The 20,123-nt window shown below is 34.0% G+C and overlaps 4 protein-coding genes across 6 annotated transcripts; 3 read left to right on the top strand and 1 right to left on the bottom strand.

The window, feature by feature from the left end:
- Positions 1 to 4,544: 4,544 nt before the first annotated feature.
- Positions 4,545 to 9,149, top strand: LOC107926346 (probable inactive leucine-rich repeat receptor-like protein kinase At3g03770). 3 transcript variants are annotated; one of them, XM_016857182.2, is made up of 9 exons: positions 4,548 to 4,759; positions 5,205 to 5,264; positions 5,356 to 6,726; positions 6,826 to 6,959; positions 7,062 to 7,305; positions 7,380 to 7,591; positions 7,685 to 7,710; positions 8,458 to 8,569; positions 8,654 to 9,149. In XM_016857182.2, exons 3-9 carry the CDS (start codon positions 5,397 to 5,399, stop codon positions 8,876 to 8,878), a joined length of 2,283 nt encoding a protein of 760 aa, XP_016712671.2. In that variant the 5' UTR covers positions 4,548 to 4,759; positions 5,205 to 5,264; positions 5,356 to 5,396; the 3' UTR covers positions 8,879 to 9,149. The 3 variants fall into 3 exon arrangements, 2 of the variants coding, with proteins under 2 accessions (XP_016712671.2, XP_016712670.2); XM_016857181.2 differs by having other exon boundaries at positions 4,549 to 5,123; XR_001692192.2 differs by lacking the exon at positions 7,685 to 7,710 and having other exon boundaries at positions 4,545 to 5,123; positions 8,654 to 8,836.
- Positions 9,150 to 11,680: 2,531 nt separating this feature from the next.
- Positions 11,681 to 16,506, top strand: LOC107926490 (uncharacterized). Its single transcript, XM_016857352.2, has 9 exons — positions 11,681 to 11,980; positions 12,664 to 13,410; positions 13,571 to 14,445; positions 14,544 to 14,799; positions 14,901 to 15,125; positions 15,265 to 15,438; positions 15,584 to 15,778; positions 15,869 to 15,982; positions 16,077 to 16,506. The coding sequence occupies exons 2-9, from the start codon at positions 12,706 to 12,708 to the stop codon at positions 16,410 to 16,412; spliced, it is 2,880 nt and encodes a 959-aa protein (XP_016712841.1). The 5' UTR covers positions 11,681 to 11,980; positions 12,664 to 12,705; the 3' UTR covers positions 16,413 to 16,506.
- On the bottom strand, positions 16,442 to 18,552 carry LOC107926492 (probable adenylate kinase 7, mitochondrial). The gene is made up of 4 exons (XM_016857353.2): positions 17,989 to 18,552; positions 17,669 to 17,809; positions 17,394 to 17,552; positions 16,442 to 16,853 (listed from the first exon to the last, which is right to left on the bottom strand). The coding sequence occupies exons 1-4, from the start codon at positions 18,352 to 18,354 to the stop codon at positions 16,701 to 16,703; spliced, it is 819 nt and encodes a 272-aa protein (XP_016712842.2). The 5' UTR covers positions 18,355 to 18,552; the 3' UTR covers positions 16,442 to 16,700.
- Positions 18,553 to 19,168: 616 nt separating this feature from the next.
- Positions 19,169 to 20,115, top strand: LOC107926493 (putative calcium-binding protein CML23). Its single transcript, XM_016857354.2, has one exon. It carries the CDS (start codon positions 19,194 to 19,196, stop codon positions 19,731 to 19,733), a length of 540 nt encoding a protein of 179 aa, XP_016712843.2. The 5' UTR covers positions 19,169 to 19,193; the 3' UTR covers positions 19,734 to 20,115.
- The last annotated feature ends 8 nt before the right edge of the window (positions 20,116 to 20,123 follow it).

A 20,123-nucleotide genomic window follows, 5' to 3' on the forward strand; every position in this document is an offset into this window, starting at 1 on the left:
ACCATCTACTGGCCAGCACCAAATTTTTTTTTCAATGTCTTTGGTGCCGGCCATTACATGGCCAGAACCAAAAAAAATTCTTTCTTTCAAATACTGGTATATTTGTATACTAGTATGATACGATTTAAAAAAAATACCCTGGTGCTGGCCATTGGATTTCCAAACTAAAAAAAAATCATTTTTATAGCCTGACACAATCATCAAGTAATGGTGGGGCCAAAACACAAGGTGGTGCCAGCCATTGGATTTCCAAAACCCAAATCTATTGTTCATTTCAAGTAATTTTAGTGAATGTTTTTGAACTAGGGTTATTTTTGTAAATATTAAATTTTTTTTGGATTAGATGGGTAAAATAACCATCATTTACACTTGAATTGTAATTTACTAAGTATAAGTTTCTTTTCCTTTTAAAAATAAACTTTGAATTAATGCATAAAATTATGGAAAGTAATATAAAAAATTAGCGTGGATTGACTTTTAGCTTGGTTGGCATCGGTATTGTTATCAGTGTAGGAGAACGTGGATTTGAGTGCGCTAAAGCGCATTTATCCTCCTATTTAAAAGTTGAAGAGGGTTTATCCTCCTATTTGATATTTCCTCTTCAAACAACCATTACTTTAATACTTCATTCTTTTTAGATACTTTTAACTTATTAATGCTAACAATTTTCATTCTTTTTACGGGTGATTTCTTTTAGATGTTACCAATGGATGCCATTTATAGATCAAAACTTAAATTTTAATTGTTATATAATTCTAATACCAATTAAGTGATAATTAAAAGATAAAATCAATCTCTATTTATATACTTAGACTTCTATTCAAGTTATAAATTTATTTTATTACGTTAATAAATATGAAAGTAGAAAAATTTGCTTATATAAAATAAAAATAATTTTAAAAATAAAAAATATTTTAACTTTAATTATTAATTATTTTTATTTATTAGTAATACGAATTTAATAATATGATAGAAAATAAAAAATATTCCACACTTAGTACTTGTATATATTACAGATTATAGATTATAAAGTTAGCCCTCACTAAATTTTCCATACTTGTACTTAAATTTAAATATGGAAGTAGGTGGGGATAGATTTAGGCAATGTATTTTTGTCTCAAATTTAGTGCTGGCCCCTTTTACATCTTTGTCCCATATTTGATTTTAACACTTATTACATGTTATGTCATTTAATCCTCCTTTGCTTAAGCTGTCTTTTGGCCTAAAAATAAGAGCCCACTTTTCTAATCATTGACTACCTTTTGTCTGTTCCTCATGGGATTAAACATTATTCAATCTCACATTCCCCTTCATTGGTTACTGATTTACTGTTTTTTCTTTCTTCTATTAATCATTTATTATTGTTGATGTTTGGATCTGGCCAGGTGAAGATAACGATGAAGTTGGACGGTTCATCTCATTAGATACAAATGGAGAGCCATCATAGGGGTGCTCAGGCAAAGGTAGTATTGAGGTTGGGTGAGACAGTTGGAGGAGAAGAGAGGGAAAGAGAGTTGGAAAGATCCCCTTTTTAGCTAGAGATGAGGGTTTTTATACTTCAATTACAATTTCTAGGTGTCACATATCATGTTTCTATTCATGTTTCTATTAGTAGATCAAGGACAAGTGATTAAATAGATTGTCTTCTTAGTCAATTAAATATGCTATCAATAATTTCAAATGGAACGTGATAATTGGCCTTAAAAATGATAATTAAGTTGAGTATTTTCGAGGGATGTGTGCGAGGAGCAGGTGGAGCTCTCGCGAGGAGTAAATTTAAGAGGTGTGACAGTAGGGTCGTCTCTGAAGGAGGAAACTATAATAATTATGTAGGAAAATTAACATGCCAATCATCCCTCTAAAAAGTTGTACTCATGCTATGCTAAAACACGACTTACTTGAAACATGTGAACTATAATATGTTGGGTTTTGTAAATAAGAGTTTGATGTTTTTTAATTAAGGTTTCGAGTTCAAATATTGTAAATGAATAAATTAACTTTGAAAATATAAATTTAATCAAAATTTAATATGGCTATCGATTACGGTAAATTTCAAATAAAATAAAAAGGCTAAAGGGACATATAAGTTCCTGAACTTTGGCGAAAAAATCAAGTAAGCCCTTTTGCAAAAAACACATTTAATTAAGCTTTCAAACTCTCAATTTGCATCAGTTAAGCCCTTTGAAAAATAATTTTCATTTTTTATCATTATAACACTGATGTGGTCGTTAACGATGTTGACATGGTGCTCCATGTCAGCAACAGTCACTGGCGTGGTGCTCCATGTCAATGATAATCGCTGACATGACAATGCTACATTAACAAAAAATTTAAAAACAATTTTTAAAAAAATAAAAGAAATATTTTTTTTTACTTTTTCCTAGAATGAACCTAGACAACCATTTGTCTAAGTTCATTCAATTCAAAACTTAAATTTTTTAAATTAAAAAAGGTGTTTTTAATTTTTTATAAATTTGTAAAAACCATATTAAAATTCATAAAAATATTAAAATAAAAGTAAAAACATAAAAATAAAAATCTCGGACATGATAATTATTTTAATATATATAATTTCAATAGGTTAGGTGTTAGACATGTTAGTCCTTTTCTGACAATTCTTAATGTAATTACAGTATCTCGTAGTCAAATTCATCATTGGGTCCGATGAAAATCTGAACATTATATTGTAAGATAAAGCTGCCCCATCTTTAAACTCTTATCAACAGAAGACCAACCATGTTAGAATGGGTCAATGTGAAATGAAAATTTATTATTTTAAAAAAATATATTTCAGAAATTTATCTTTTTTATTTTTTAAAAATATAATTCATTGATTTTCAAATTTAAAAAATTTAGACTCAATTATTAATAATATAGATTTATTTTATTTTATTTTATTCAATAGCATGACATTTTAAAATTAAAATACTCATTTGATAACCATGTAACAAAAAAATGATATTTGTTAAAAATCATTAGTTAGTATCGTTCATATCCGTGTTACAGTCTATATTTGAGGTTTATGACCGCCCTTCCCAATAATATCGTCTTCAATATTCGAATTTGTGTCTTCCCCTGAGAATACAATATGTCTTACTACTTCACTCAAAAGTTGTTGGTAGAAGAATTTTAATGATATTAATAATTAGATTTACATTTTACAAGTGATTAGAAGAAGTGACGATGAACTCTTTCCCAAGTATTTGAATGAAATTTGAATCTTAGAGTCATCATTATTGAAACGACTCATACCATCCTACCCCAATTAAATTATTCTTAGATTATAAAATCAATGATACATGTGATTATAAAAGGTTTTTGAAAATAAAAAAAAAAATTAAATTCTTGAAAAATATAAAGAATCAGACTTGAAATAGACCCAACCTTTTATACCAATCAACTTTAACATATATCAATAGCCAATGATGATGATATCTGCAATGAAGCTTACACTGAGTGAGATGCCATGTCCAAATATGCAGATTCCAAGCCAAACCAAGCCAGCTACTTTGGTCTGCTTCCTCAGCCAACATGCCTCTTTGTCTACCCTTTTTCCACTACCAAGAAACCAGTCCACTTTATGCTTCACCTTGAAAGTCGCGTGACTAGAGTTTGTTTTCGGTAAAAATATCACCAAGGATTTTGTATGGTAAGTAAGATTGTATTAAATATTTTACTAAAAACAGGATAAAATTAATTTTTGTATATTAAATTAATAAATAAATTAGTTTTTTTATTAAAAATTTATTTATTTCTACTAATAAAATTTGATTTTTGTATGTTATTTTATTAATCACGTAAATTTTAAATAAAAAAATAAATATAATTTTTAATAAAAAGAGTTGATTTGCTCTTTAATTTTACGAATTTAATTTTTAATATAACAATCTCTACTATAGTTTTACAGACTAAAATTTGTCATTTGGTGATGTAAAAGATGGGCAAAAGCGCGTGGGGTTCCAGGTGTTGAAGTTGATGATGGGGCAAATTGTGTAACAACGTGGGTCTTGCCTTCAAAACAGGCTGTCCCTCCCAGGATTTAGAGTGAGTGCAAAGCTTTTTTAGCAGTAAATCCAATTTCCAATGATAATGCCTATTTATTTATTTCCATTAACTTCTTTTGAGAAATGACATTGAAAGTGCTTGTATCTTTTTGCCATATATACATATATATGTTAATCAATTATAGAGATAATTCAACTGCAGGTGATTAGCTTATGATGACAGTTGATCTATCATTACACAAAGGAATGTGTGATTAATTAAGAACTAGGTGCTAATGCAATATTACATTATATTATCGAATCTGATAATATTATATCACTTGACTCAAGATTATCTTCTTCATTCAAATAAACATAAAATATATTAAAAAATTTATATGTAATATATTTTTATATTCATGTTTGAATATAGGATAAAAATAAATTTTAAATATGGATTGAAAAAAGAAAACACCCACGTGATGCCATTGTTACAAATATCAGAAAACTCCAAGGTCATTTTGGATGATTCCCAACAGTTAAAAATATATTAGTTATAGTAATCTCTCTCCATTTCTGCATTTCTTAAGCAATCATCTTTCTCTCTCTGCAGTCTTCACTTTGCTTTGTCTCTTTCTCTCAAGAAAAAATAAAGGCCTTCCTCCATTAATGCACCTCCCTTTTAATTGCCTTATCGGTTACCTTTTGATTGTTTCTTCCTTTTCAACTACCCACCTTCCATTATATTTGCATTTTGCAGCCAAACCTGCAGGCAGGTGCAGTGCCTTAGTACACTTCTCCTCAATATCTCGCTTCAATATTATTACTTCCAATTACAGAAACTCAACCATACCATGTTCAAATTAACCCTTGCAATTTGCCATTATTAATGCTTCAAGTTACAATTTTTTTTTCTTTTTTACCTTGTCTTGGTGTTTCTGGGTGGTTGTTCATTTTCCTAGAGAGTAGCAAGAGAGAGAGAGAAAGTGATAAAAGACATTTTCATTGGATCATGAAACTTGCTTGTTTGTTAATGCTCTCTCGTGTTTCTCTGCTTTGGGTTTCTTTCTTTTTTGACTGAAAGTTAGTTAAAGTGTTGAACTTTTCTTGGGAAAAAACACCATCTTTGATTCTTCCCAAGTAAGAAATTTCTTTTTCTTTTTGTTTTTTTTTTCTCCAACAAGCCTTTTTATGCTTTTAAGTGTGCTCTTGAATTTGCAGTCCTCAACACTACTGAAATTTCTGCGCTTGGGTTTTTGCAAATAAAGGTTCAACCTTCAGGTAAAAGACATTGCTTATGAAAGCTTCCCTATTGCTAGGTATGTTTCATTTTCTTCTGAATTTTAACATTTTTTTTTGCTTATAATTCTAGGGCTTTTACATCTGGAGTTTGTTGCTTCACGAGCTTCCTGAATGGGATACTTCTACTTGTTTCTTCTAGTATTGTTTTCATGGAGTTGCCATGGATTACAAACTTACCAAACTCAACTTTTGTTGCAAATAAGGAAGCATTTAGAGTACCCTTCACAGCTACAAATTCTGGATAATTACAATGGGGATCTCTGTAACTTGTCTGCAATGTCTAATTTGACTATATCTTGCCAGGATAATTTTGTCACTGAGTTTAAGATTAGGGGAGATAAGGTTGCAAATGTTAGTGACTTCAATGGATATGCAATTCCTAGTAAAACATTGTCTAAGACTTTCTCCATTGATTCATTAGTTACTACGTTGACAAGGTTAACCAGTTTGAAGGTGCTTAGTTTAGTGTCTCTTGGAATTTGGGGGCCACTTCCTGATAAGATTCATAGGCTATATTCCCTTGAATTTTTGGATTTAAGCTCCAATTTCATGTTTGGTTCAATCCCACCTCAGATATCTAGAATGGTTAAGCTTCAAACTCTAACATTGGATGGCAATTACTTCAATGATACTATTCCTAATACACTAGATTCCTTGTCAAACCTTAGTGTTCTAAGCTTTAGAGGCAATAGGTTGAAGGGTCAGTTTCCTTCCTCCATATGTCGAATTTCGAGCCTAACAGATGTTGCAATGTGCCACAATAAGCTTTCAGGTAAGTTGCCTGATTTGAGTTCCTTAACTCGCTTGCGTGTGCTGGATGTAAGAGAGAATCGGTTGGATTCCGAACTGCCTGTCATGCCCCAAGGATTGGTTACAGCTCTTCTAGCTAAGAACTTATTTTCCGGTGAAATTCCAGCACAATTTGGTGTATTGAGTCATCTTCAACACCTTGACTTGTCTTTCAATCAACTGAGTGGAACACCACCCTCTGCTTTGTTTGATTTGCCAAGCATCAGTTACTTGAATTTGGCATCAAATGTGCTGAGTGGTTCACTTCCAGAGCATCTAACATGTGGTAGCAAACTCGGATTTGTCGATATTTCTAATAACAAGTTGGTTGGTGATCTTCCTTCTTGCTTAGACAATAAATCAGATAAGAGAGTAGTAAAATATGGTGGGAACTGTTTGTCAACTGATGGCCAACAACAGCATCAAGGTCTTTATTGTAAAGAAGCAAACACAAGGAGAAGTGGAAGAAAGACAGCTGTATTAGTTGCTATTATTGTAGTATCTGTTCTACTTTTGATGCTTTTGGCATTTGGGATTCTTATTCTGTTTCAAAGATGCCGACCAAGACGGACTTTTGAAACTCATATACGACAAAAGGTTGTTCAAGACAATCCAACAACCGGGGTTTCATCCGAAGTTCTTGCAAATGCCAGTAAGAAAATGCTATCCTAACCCGGTTTTATAGTGCTTCAAAGGGAAATTTGAGTAACCATTGATGTTAATCTCTAATCATTGATTACTTGATGTTTAGGATTCATTTCTGAAGTTGCTAAACTTGGGACGCAAGGTACTCCAATATGTAGACTGTTTTCCATGGAAGAGTTGGAAGAAGCTACAAATAACTTTGATTCATCAATGTTCATGGGTGAAGGGTTTACTGGAAAGGTATCCTCAATAAAACAGGGTTGGAGATTATGTACTTGGTTCTGATATTTGCATATGGTATCATCAATGGCCTATCTAACTTCATTTGTTTCTATTTTTCAGCTCTACAAAGGAAGATTGGAGAGTGGAACCTATGTTGTCATTCGATCATTGACTTTACAGAAGAAATATTCAATTCAAAATCTTAAAGTTAGGCTTGATTTCTTGTCAAAGCTTCATCATCCACATTTAGTAGGCCTTTTAGGTCACTGCATTGCTGGTGGCGTACAAGATGATTCCGGCGCAAGCAAAGTCTTCCTCGTATATGACTATGTGCCTAACGGGAACTATCGTATGCATTTGTCAGGTAAATGTTGTGTTTGAACGTTGAATTATATATATGCTGGATTCTGAGTAACATAATATGGAAAAATGGTGCAGAAACTTGTCCAGAGAAGGTTCTTAAGTGGTCAGATAGATTAGCGATTCTAATCGATGTAGCCAAGGCTGTACATTTTCTACATACTGGGGTTATTCCCGGAGTTTATAATAACCGGTTGAAGACGGACAATATACTGCTGGACGAGCATCGATTAGCAAAGCTGAGTGACTATGGGATGTTTATCATCATGGAAGAAAATGAAAAACTAGAGGCAGGTTTTCTAGCTATTTATGTTTAACTTGTTACTTGCAAAAGATATCATTGGTCCTAAGTGGTTATTCTGAAACATTATATTTTTCTGCAGGCAAAGGGAGAGAGCTTAAAGTCTAGGTATCTATATTTAACTTGTTACTTGCAAAAGATACCATCATAATGCATCTTCATATATAAGATAATGGACATGTATCGATAGTAGAAATTATGGTAGATGGAAGACCATTTGGTAATCTATTCTCATTGCATGAGCAGTTGCTTCTGTCTAGGATTCTGGTATGAGTGCCGGATATAGGTACTTGTTTAACATCTGTATGTTTAAATTTTTTTCGAAGTTTTTCATGTATATGGAGAGTCCTTGATATTCAAAAGTGTCGGACACTAACACTCGAAAAAAATGAAAAGTCAAAGGAACATAGGCTTCTGCTGCTCCCACTTTTGCGCCATGGTAATTGCTGGAGCACCCTTGCCTCAACAAAAGTACTATAGACGCCATTGTATTAGGAGTCAGATTGCATTTTACCTCTCTATTCAAAAAATGACTAAAGTAGTCTTTGTACATTAGCTCAAAGAGCAAACCGGTCCTTTTGTTAAAAATTTCATGCCATGTGTACCTTATACTAACATACAAAGACCTCTTTGAACTAACGTATAGGGATTAATTTTTCCATTTTTTGAGTAGTAGGAGCAAAATGCAATCTGACTCCTAATATAGGGGCATCTATGATACTTTTACCCCCATGCCTCAGCAGTTGACATGGTTGTATCTCAATGAACAAAGCTGTATCTAAGGATCATCATATTTGAGACTAGATTTGCAATTTGTTGTGTATATAATCAACTACCTTTCATTGTATACTGCAGCCAAAGGAAAACATTAGAGGATGATGTTTACAATTTTGGATTTATATTACTTGAGTCACTTGTTGGGCCTATTGTGAGTGGAAAAGGAGAAACATTTCTTTTAAATGAAATGGTAAGCCATTGTTAAAATGCAATCAAAATGTGTCAAGAATCATGATCATTAATGACTTATAAGATCTTGTATCACACATTACAGGTATCTTTTGGCAGCCAGGATGGCCGAAAGAGAATTGTGGATCCGACGGTGTTGACCACTTGCTCACAGGAGTCGTTATCCATCGTAGTATCAATTACTGGCAAATGCATATGTCCCGAACCATCATCTCGGCCATCGCTTGAGGACGTTCTTTGGAACTTACAGTATGCAGCTCAAGTTCAGGCTGCAGCCGATGCCGATCAGAAATCCGATTCTACATCGTAGTCAATTGTATATGGTTGGTACACACCGGATGTTTTGTTTTCGGAGAAACCTGCTGATACTGCTCGGATAAAGCTCTTGGAATGTGCTTTCCTATATAAAATGAGTTAGAGCTAGAGATGTAAAGCTGAAAATGTCATATTTTAGACCTTATAAATGGAAAATTTTGGTAAAATAGATATGTCCTAGCATATATTTTTGTTGCAAGAAAGTTGCTGTGAGGCCATAAATGGGCTCCAAATACTGGTCTCCAATAACCAATATTATTAGCTTAGCTCAAAGGTCTGTTCTGTTCCTTATATTCATTTCCTTTGTGTGGTTTTGCTTTGCCATCCTAGCTATAGGTAAACGAACCATGAAAGTCCCTTTACTAGGAGTCAAATTATATTTTACCCTTTTTATTAAAAAATTTATTTATTTGTACTGTTAAAAACTGATATGATTGATGGAATAACTAGATAGTTACACGTGGCATGTCATTTGTACCTCATGTTGACGTACAAGGACTAATTTTTAATGGTAGAAATAGATGGAATTTTAACAGAAAGACCAATTTGCACTTCGGTCTATCATATAGGAACTAATTTGCTCATTTATTTAGTAGAGGGTGCAAAATGCAATCCAACTCCTAACAAAATGACCTTCATGGTACTTTTACCCCTAGCTGTATTACAGGACTCGGATGCATGTCAAATATATGTTCAGTTTTTTTTCAAGCTTTTCTATACCTTTGGAATGTCGAATACTAATAGTTATGACTAAATATGTATCGTACACAAATATTTAATATGAATACTTAAAAGAAAAATGAAGAATCGAAATATGGTGCATGTTAATTTTTGGAATGATATTCAAATATACCCTCTCAGAACAACAAACCAGGTCATCAAACTTATAATGCCCCATTGCTTTCAAATTCAGGCAAAAAGTTCACAAGTTTTCGGTTTCTGGTAGATCTACCATTTGCCTGCAAAGCAATGGGCTCCCCCATTCCCAGTAGAAAAAAGTTATACAAAAGTCATGATTTGTAAGTCAGTTCCCAATATATATATAAATTATATTTAAAATTTATGATTTTCTCTCCTAATAATATCATATCTAAAAATCCAACTACATGATTCCGGTGCATTTTTCAACGTGAGTTCTTATCACAGAGTAGGAAATAACATATATATCTCTGTCCCCAATTCTATGTCATATTCATACAAAACAGCCAATCTTTTTGTTGAATATGGTTGCTAGCTGTTATGTAATGAATCTTACAAGATAAGACAAGGATATAGGTCAAACCCTACCTGAAAAAACATGGGTATTTAGATTATCAATACAGGTACTGTACAATAATAATCTTTAAAGTATTTCTGGGTATAATATTTAAAAAAAATAAAAAATATTGGATATTTATTTTCAAATACCAATCACATAAAATTTTAACCTTCACCAACTCTATGGTTATGAACAAATCTTCTACATATGGAGTTTGACATCTCAACTCTCCCCTTTTCTCTTTGGTGATAGTGTTTGTTTGTTTCATTGCTTTGAGTTGAAGTTCATTTTTCTTGGAACAAACTGTGAACTACAATTTGATTTCACCCCCTTTTTTTTGTTGGGTAATTTGTTTGGGTTTCTTTTAAAGAATCGATGAAAGTGAAGTTACATGTAATAATAATATTTTAAATTATTTAAATATCCTTAATTATATATTTGATTTAGTTGGGTGTTTTTGTCTTTTTCATTAAGTTAATATGTGATTAACTCATCACAAAAATTAAATATAAAAAATAATATTACAAATTCACTTTTTCTTAAAATCAAGCGATGTCTAAAAAATAATAAAATATCAAAAAATTAATTGAAAAATGTAGAGATAAATTGTTAATTTATTTATTATTTGATCATTTTCTTCGGTTCAAGTTTCATTTTATGAAAAGGATAATTTCCTAGATTGCATTTGTTATTAATAGGAAAGTGGACAACAACAGTGACATGTCGGCGAAAGGAAACACCTGTTTCACTTTAATCCTCCCACGCGAAATTCCGAAGCGTGACTCAAAACTACACAGGAGGCATCGGAGAGTTATCTTTACATTCCATTAAAGCGCGTGACAGAATCTCTTCTTACGTCTTCGCAATATTTAATTAAGATGAAGCATTTCCGCCATGGCATCACAATCGGACGCGATGAAGCCTTTCAAAACTACATCGTTTTGGCTTTGACAGAATCAGATATTATGGTTTTAGAAAGGTCAAATTCTGACATTAGTCCCTATACTTGTGAATTTGACCTTTTAGAAACCTTCTTGCAATTTTGGGTAAAAAGATTTTTTTGTCCCTCTCAATTTTAATATTGAGCAAATTGATCCCTCTAACAATACATACCAATTTAGTTCTTGTCAAAAGAACAAGTAATCACAATATTTTTCTATCAATTTATTCTACATTTGATTGGTATAACAACAAAATTAACCTTTAATGTTTACAAATATTGTCAATTTTCTCCAGACTCTAAAAATAATTCAACAAATTTAGAATAAAAACCAAATTGACAAAATGCACAAATATTGAGGATTAAATTTATTGAATTTTTTAGAATTAGGACAAGTTGACAAAATGTCTAAACATTGAAATCTATCATACGAATAAAAAATAGGATAAATTGACTGAACACCATGACTAATAGTCTTTCCGAAATAGACAGGGACTAAATTGAAAGAGAAATCAATCAAGAAGTACTGGAGAGGTCTTTTACCACAACTTTTTTCTAGTTTTAATTTCTGGTGAATTTTCTAGTTCCCTTCTCGGTGTAAGAAAATAATTATTTCTATTTTTATTCTTCTCTTCAATTTTCATATATTCTTTTTGTTTTTGGGTCAGTAGTGTACTCAAAAACCAGCCACCATCTTTAATACTGGACCTCAAAGAAAAGGCCTTAAATATCTCTCAGCTTGTATTATTCTTCAACCATGGAATTGGAAACCATTCCCAAACCAACTGTTTCAAGCTTTTAGCTTTCCCATTGCCTCACTTGCTGCTCTTTTTCTTCTTTTTCTTCTTATTCTTCTAATTTTCCTGGAAATTTTTCTGGCCACATTCAGTGTACCCAAGGTGAAAATCGACTGCTTTTCTCATTTTCTTGTTCTTCTCCTCTTTGGTTTTTTTTTAATCTCTACATTGTAATAATTCCCTTTTTTCTCAGCCTAAAAGTTTTGATTTTTTTGGACCATATTTTGTTTATTTGAACTGGATCTGATGCTCATGAATAGAAAAGTTCCCATTCAACTTGATGAACTTTTAAGTTTCTGTTTTTGGTTATGTTTTATTTTATTTTAAAGCTTTGTTTAACTTATTTAATGTTCATTGCATGAATGAGCTCAAAGTTCCTTTGCCAATTTCATTGCTTTAATCCTTTTTCCTTTTTTTTTTGAAGAAATAATCCTTTTTCCTTATTGGTAGCTATGATTTTTAAGCTCTTTTTTGGCATTATTTCTTCATTTCTATGCTAATCATTTCTGCCTTATTGGCTTAACTTTTCAATGCATCTATCATTTGTTACTTTATGTTTCTTTTATATGTTTGGTTGTTGAGAAACTGCAGGAAAATTTGAAGGGAAAAGAATTGCCTTTAATCTATTTTTGGGGTTTACAAATCAATCTTGTTTACCTGAGTTTGGTGGTAAAATGTGATGGGATTTAGGAATTAGGATTATAAGCTCGGATTTGATTAGTTTTGCATTTAATTCTTGGTGCAAAGTTTTCTCTATAAAAATTATAATGTTTTCTGCATTATAGGAATTCAACTTGGATTGATAAAATACTAGTATATCTGCAACAATGGTTCTCGGTTTGAATGCAAAAAACTGGAGAGGACCGACAGTTCGAGTTGATTATCTAATCCACATTCAGGAGATTAAACCTTGGCCCCCTTCACAGTCACTGCGATCACTTCGTTCCGTCTTGATTCAATGGGAAAACAGTGAACGTAACTCAGGGTCTACCAAAACTACTTCACCGACACTCGGTTCCATTGTTGGTGAGGGAAAAATTGAGTTTAACGAGTCATTTAAGTTACCAGTGAATCTAGTAAGGGACTTGTCTGTTAAAGGAAGGGATGTTGATATGTTCCATAAGAATTTCTTAGAATTTAACTTGTATGAACCTCGAAGGGAAAAGATCCAATTGTTGGCAACTGCCATTGTGGATTTGGCGGAATACGGTGTTATCAAAGAGACATTAGAGATTACTGTTCCAATGAATAGTAAAAGGAGTTATAGTAACACTACACAGCCGATGTTGCTCATTAAAATTGATCGAATTTCCAACGGTCAGAACATTTCTTCATCAAGAAGCGGCCTGTCAAAGGAACTATTTCAGGATAAGAAAGGTAGCGAGTCGGTTTCTTCTCTTATGGATGAAGAATATGCCGAGGAAGCTGAGATTGCTTCATTCACCGATGATGATGTTTCCTCACACTCATCTCTGACTGTGTCTTCATCAAATTTAGAATCTAATGGCAGTTCACTTCCTCAAAATAAAGAGGTAACTCTTACTTATTTGCCAATATCTCCCATATTTTCCCTTCAGATTATGATTCTTTTGTTCGGGGACATGGCCTTTAGTCAGCTTAAAGGGGTGTCTTGGTTTTTATTTAATAAGTTTAATTACACCTGGTAATATAGTAATTCGTACTGAATTGCAGAATGGATTGGTCACTGTAACTGTTGGAAAGGAAGTTAAAGGGGAACATATACTGGCTTCGAAGTTGAACCTGGAAAGAACAAATGTGGCGAACTCATCATTAACAGACTTATCATCCGATTTTGAGAGATCAGTAGATGTGCGTGCTTCAGCACTTAACTCTTATGGTTCCAATTCATCTGTACGAGAAAACATTGTTAACCATAAATTTCAATTTACTTCATCATCCTTGACTAGTGAAAAGATGCACAACGAAATCAACTCTTCTGGTTCTAAGGCTTCAGTTGCTGATGATGCATATGGTTTTTCTTTGGAAGCAAACTCGCGATATGGTTGGCAAGAAAATGGACATGAAGGACAGTACTCAGTAGACAAAAGGTATTTTACCGAAGATGAACAATTGAATGTTCAATCACAAGAGAATGCTTTAAGAATGAAGGCCAATGATGTCAAATCCATTCGACCTTCATCAGACGTGGTTAATGAGGAGTTGAAGGAAGTTGGTTTTGCAGTGGATGTACACCATAGGCCGGGAAGCTCCAGAAGCAAATCGAGCAACAAAAGGAAAGATTCAAAGGTATATCCCAAGGATACTCGAAATGTCATTTTGGATAACAAAGTGCAGCAATTGGAAAACAAGATAAAGATGCTTGAAGGAGAGTTGAGAGAAGCTGCTGCCACTGAGGCTGCTTTGTACTCGGTAGTTGCCGAGCATGGAAGCTCCATGAGTAAGGTGCATGCTCCAGCCCGTCGCCTTTCTAGGTTGTATCTTCATGCTTGTAAGGAAGGTTCCCAATTAAGGAGAGGGAGTGCTGCTAAAAGCGCTGTTTCTGGACTTGCTTTGGTTGCGAAAGCATGTGGAAATGATGTTCCAAGGTATGTCCCGAGTGCATGTGGACTTGCTCTTTCTTTTTAAGTCAGATCATATGCATGATTTCTCATTAACTTATAGATCATATGCATGATGACTGCAGGTTGATGTTCTGGTGGTCAAACTGTGTCGTTTTGAGAGCAATTATAAGTGAAAGTACTGTTGGATGCACGGAAAGAAATGGAGTTGAGAAGGGGAAGAAACTGGCATCATCTCCATTGAAATGGAGAGAATCCTCTCCTGGTAGAAAGGAAAATAAAAGTTTTAGCGACTGGGACAACCCGCTTGCCTTTACTTCGGCCTTAGAAAGGGTTGAAACATGGGTCTTTTCTAGAATCATCGAGTCTGTCTGGTGGCAGGTAACCCATAAACTCTTTTTCGTCCTCTATTACATGATGGCATGGTACAGAATGTCTCAGATAGTTGTCTGACCAAACTATGTTCCGTATTTCCATATCAGGCACTCACTCCGCATATGCAGTCGGAGGGCAAAAAGGAAATTTATGAAGGCAAGGGCTCTGGTTCAAGTAAAAGCTATGGGAGGATACCTAGTTCAAGTAATCAAGACCAAGTGAACTTTTCATTAGACCATTGGAAGAAAGCTTTCAAGGATGCTTGTGAAAGACTTTGCCCGGTTCGAGCTGCGGGGCATGAATGTGGCTGCTTATGTTTGCTGTCTAAATTGGTAATTTACTTCTCTTTTTCTCCTTTTGCTTTTGAAATCTAAATGGCACACAATTTTGCAATGGGCCGACTTGGCTTCTGAATCTATTAACATTAAATGAGCATAAAGTTGTTATAATTCATTGTTATCATATATCTAGATAATGGAGCAATGTGTGGCACGATTAGATGTGGCAATGTTCAATGCCATTCTCCGTGATTCTGGTGATGAAATCCCTACTGATCCTGTGTCTGACCCTATTAGTGATACTCTGGTGCTTCCTATTCCAGCTGGGAAAACAAGTTTTGGTGCCGGTGCACAACTGAAAAATGCGGTAAGCAATGCAAACGTGTAGTCGTGACTTTAAGTTTGATTACACCTGTAGTCAAAACGATTTTGGTTACGATGTTGACTGTACCTTGGTTTTTCTCCTTTGAAGTAAAGCAATTCTTGTTGAAATTCGTTTTTGTGGATGTCAGATCGGAAACTGGTCGAGATGGTTGACTGACCTATTTGGCATAGATGACGATGACTTGGTTGGAGATGAGAATGATTGGGATGACAATGACAAGCAACAAATCACATCATTAAAGTCCTTCAATCTCCTTAATGCCTTGAGTGATCTCATGATGCTTCCCAAGGACATGCTTCTAAGTAAACATATCAGGGAAGAGGTTCGGTATCCTATCTTTAGACCTTTTATTTAATCTCCGGCATTCATGATCATTGCGTTTATTCACCGTACTTGATCTTATTTTTAAAAGGTATGTCCGACATTTGCTGCAACGTTGATTAAGAGAGTTCTCGACACTTTTGCCCCTGACGAATTTTGCCCTGACCCGGTTCCAAATGCTGTGCTTGAAGCCCTGGAAGCCGAGGTTAGTCTAAAAATCTTAAAAGTACTCATAGACTAGACATCTTCCATGTGCATATAACTCAAACCTAACCATTTTTGCCTCTATTTCGATTTAGGATCCTGTTGAAGCTAGGAAAGGTTCAATTACAAACTTTCCATGTGTAGCATCTCCGCCGGTTTATTCACCACCTTCAGCAACATCCGTTGCTAGCATCATTGGAGAAGTTGGAAGCAAATCTCAACTGAGAAGAAGTGGGTCCTCAGTTCTCAGAAAATCACACACAAGCGATGATGAGCTCGATGAATTGAATTCACCCCTATCATCGATCTTCATCGATGGCTTCTTATCATCCCCTTTTCAATCAAAGCCTAACAGGATATCAAAGGGAAATAGTAACCAAAGTGCTATCAGATATAAGCTCCTAAGAGATGTATGGATGAACTCTGAATAAACCATCGATTACATGTTCATGAGCATATATGCAAGTAAAATTTGGTTTGTATTATAATACGTGGAAATGAAATGACAAAGCAATCCCTTGTATATTAAGCTACTTATATATATATGACAATGATCATCAAACTACATTGCATGGCAACTTACAAAAGGGAAACAAAACTTCAGAGGCAAATTTGCCGCACTCAGAAAAACTTGACTATCACTCATAGTTACATATTTACTACCATGCCGGAATAGAAGGGAAGGGTGAACACTAGTTTTGAAAGTATTAATGAGGGTTTTATGCCGTCAGCTTCTGTGAAGAAGTAAGAGCATTAATATGTTGAAGATGTAATGCAGCCAAAAGACCTTGCCATGCATCTGCTGGTGCACCAGACACCTGAAAATTGAGAAGCTTCTTTTGCTTACTGTAATAATCCTCCACTGACTTGGCCTATGTACATCAAAAAACATTATTTGGTTAGCAAAAGAATCAAATAGTTTATCATAAGCTTTTTATGTTGGCAGGCCAATATATGTTGAGAAAACGATGAAATCCTTACAACCAGTCCAGAACATGTTGGTAATAAAAGTATTGTGGAGGCCTTTGTACTAGGAGTCAAATTGCATTTTATCCCTTTTACTTATACAATGGATAAATTAATTTTTATATGGAAGATCAAACAGTAAAGTAATCCTTTTATTAAAAATTTCATCTATTTCTACTATTAAAAACTGATCCTTGCAACGTCAAAATGAAATACACATGGCAGACTATGTGTAACTATCAAAATATTCTATCAATCAAACCAGTTTTTAACAATAAAAATGGATGAAATTTTCAACAAAAAAGACCAATTTACTCATTGATCTAACATATAACTAATTTGTAAAGTTTTTAAATAAAAAAAGTAAAATGTAATCCAACTCTTAAGTGAGCTTTTACCAACATGTTGCTGCATTAGACAACTCTATCAAACAGGGATATCAGTACCTGCTCTGAGTATACATGGACATTTTTCTTCCAGGAAGTTCCTACATTTTTAGAACTGCCAATGTGAAGAACCTCACTTTCTGAGCTCTTCAACATTTGCTCTTCAGTACATTTAAAGTTGACAACCAGATCAATATCGGTAATTTGATCAAGAATCTCCTGAAAGAAACAAAACATGAGATTGATTTGCATCTATCTATCTATCTACCAATATATACATATAATTGAATCCTATAAAACATGCAGAAAAGCCATCAAAATCTTAGATGACTCACAGCCTGGATCCTGGTTCGTGGAATCCCATCAAGAATGAAACCATTTTCACCACCATAGTAACCTTCTTCAAGCCTCTTAGACAATAAAGCAAAAATAACATCCTCTGGAACAAGCTTCCCTTCATTCACAGCATTTGCAATCTAAACACAAATGATTATATTAAACAAAGTTAATAACAAATAATAATTATAAATAAATAAATAAATAAAGAACTTCTCCCATAATATAGGAACCTTTACAGCACAAAAAAACAACATAATATTCAAATACCCAACTTTGAGAAAAGATCAAAACTTATTCACAAAGAGAAAAGGAAGACCTGTTTGTAAAGAGAAGAGTGGGGATTAAGCTCTTGTCTAACGAGGGTACCCATTGAAATATGTGGAACTTCTAGAAGCTTCGAAAGCCTTTCAGCATAAGCATGTCGTTTGACCCCAGGCTCTCCTATAAGTACCCATTGGACTCCCCTGTCTGTCGCTGACCCATCCACGTCAATCTTCGGCTGAGCTGAGCGCCGATCCCGGTGAGCTTGTTCGTACTCGTAGTATACATCCTCGTCAGGAAGCTCCAACGCAGCTGCTGATCCGAATGATCGGAGCCCATGTCTGAGTGGCTTAAGGAAGGTGGAAACGGAGACGGCTGTGGCGGTGGCAAGTCGGAGTTTTGGCAGGCATGCTATTGCCATGGTGGCGGTAGGGTTTTAAGGAGAGAGAGAGAAAATGGGAAAGATGTTGGTTTTAACTAACGAAAGAGAGGATCTTTCTTTCTTGTGATGGGAAAAGTTAAAAACGCCACCGTTGAATGAGAAATTTGCGCTCGTGGTATTGACAGGTGTCAGCTTCTTATTTGATGACTTGGAACTCGGAAAAGATCATGTGGTTGTGATTTGTGGAATCGTGAAAATGTTGTGGTGTCGACGTATGATTGGTTGTTTGGATCACAAAAGTTGTCGGAGCTTTGGAAAGTGGTTGGTTGAAAGGTTTAGAGAGTGACGCGTGGATTTAGTTGCGCTTCGAAAAGTCTAAACCCCAAATACAGCCTTTCAACTAAATTAATGGTTAAAGTTCCATAATAGCCCTTATACTATATCCTGGATTACATTTTAATCCTTATTCTGAAAAAAGTGGAGAAACTGAACTTGTAAGAGCAAAATAGTCCATTTATTAAATTTATATTGTCAATATATAAGATATAATTATAAATTTAGTTCTCAATATTTACCCCTTAATTCAAATTAATCTCTGTAGTTTTTAAATTGGTCAATTTTAATCACTATAATTTTTAAATATTAAAATTTTAGTCCTAATCCAAATAGTAACAGTTAAATTCGTTTGGTTAAATTCAATTACTAATCATATATTAATATATTAAGTATATAATTATAAATTAGTCTGTATTTTCTAATTGAATTATTTTAAGTACTATACTCCACGACTTAAAATAACTAAATTAATGTATAGAGATAACTCAAAGGAGTTGCATGCATGGGCTCTCACTTTAATCCTTATCTTAAACCCATTTTTTATGCTTCATTACCATTCACTTTCCAATTCACCTTTGGATAAAGAAAAGTCCAAATTTTTGGTTGTCGTTTTGTGTATATTGAGTGAACTTGAAGCTATAACAAAAGCCATGAATCTATACGAGAGGGTATTTAACGACATTGATAAAAACGGAGATGGGAAGATATCGGCGGCGGAGCTTCATCAGTGCGTGAAGGCAATAGGGTGGGAAGTGCCGCTTGTGGAGGTGGAGATGGCGGTGGTGGAGGGTTTGGATAGAGATGGAGATGGAGATGGAGATGGAGTGTTGGGGTTGGAAGATTTGATTAGGTTAGTGGAAGATGTTGAAGACGATGATAAAATGAATGATTTAAAAGAGGCTTTCAAGATGTATGAGATGGAAGGGTGTGGGATTATTACGCCACTGGGTTTGAAGAAGATGCTTGCTAGATTAGGTGAATCCTCTTGGAGTTTACAAGATTGTAAATTGATGATTGCTCATTTTGATCTTAATGGTGATGGCGTTCTTGATTTTGATGAATTTAGACTCATGATGTTGTGATATTACATATATATATATGTAACAATATGGATGTAGATTTTTTTTTCTTACTGTCTATCCTAATATATTTTTATTCTAACATGTTACCATCTATTTTAAGATTTTATTTTAGTGGGATCTTAAAAAAAAAAAATTCACTGGTAATCATGTCTCGTAAGATTTATATTGAGAAACATGAGTTTACTTATTATCCAATTCAACCAGTTTCAACGCAAAAGAAATATTCGATAATCAATTTAACAGGCTCCAGATTACTAACACAATTTCTTAGTTTATGACGTGATTTGATCGAACGATTACAGTCTTCTTATTTTTATCCATTAACCATGGCAGTTGATTCCAAAAGGATACCATGAGATCACATCTAATTAATTGTGATTTTAAAAAGAT

This window comes from Gossypium hirsutum, chromosome D07 (genome assembly GCF_007990345.1).
Source record: "Gossypium hirsutum isolate 1008001.06 chromosome D07, Gossypium_hirsutum_v2.1, whole genome shotgun sequence".
In the NCBI taxonomy this organism is placed as follows: domain Eukaryota; kingdom Viridiplantae; phylum Streptophyta; class Magnoliopsida; order Malvales; family Malvaceae; genus Gossypium; species Gossypium hirsutum.

Bases quoted from the DNA above. Each gene is read 5' to 3' on its own strand.
- LOC107926492 (XM_016857353.2), bottom strand. From the start codon at position 18,354: ATGGCAATAGCATGCCTGCCAAAACTCCGACTTGCCACCGCCACAGCC. The intron at 17,810-17,988 runs GTCTTCCTTTTC...ATTTGTGTTTAG, and splicing joins ACTCTTCTCTTTACAAACAG to ATTGCAAATGCTGTGAATGA. The intron at 16,854-17,393 runs GTACTGATATCC...TGATGTACATAG, and splicing joins TCCATGTATACTCAGAGCAG to GCCAAGTCAGTGGAGGATTA.
- LOC107926346 (XM_016857182.2), top strand. From the start codon at position 5,397: ATGGGATACTTCTACTTGTTTCTTCTAGTATTGTTTTCATGGAGTTGC. The intron at 6,960-7,061 runs GTATCCTCAATA...TCTATTTTTCAG, and splicing joins GTGAAGGGTTTACTGGAAAG to CTCTACAAAGGAAGATTGGA. The intron at 7,592-7,684 runs GCAGGTTTTCTA...ATTTTTCTGCAG, and splicing joins AAGAAAATGAAAAACTAGAG to GCAAAGGGAGAGAGCTTAAA.
- LOC107926490 (XM_016857352.2), top strand. From the start codon at position 12,706: ATGGTTCTCGGTTTGAATGCAAAAAACTGGAGAGGACCGACAGTTCGA. The intron at 13,411-13,570 runs GTAACTCTTACT...ACTGAATTGCAG, and splicing joins CACTTCCTCAAAATAAAGAG to AATGGATTGGTCACTGTAAC. The intron at 14,800-14,900 runs GTAACCCATAAA...TTTCCATATCAG, and splicing joins TCGAGTCTGTCTGGTGGCAG to GCACTCACTCCGCATATGCA.
- LOC107926493 (XM_016857354.2), top strand. From the start codon at position 19,194: ATGCTTCATTACCATTCACTTTCCAATTCACCTTTGGATAAAGAAAAG.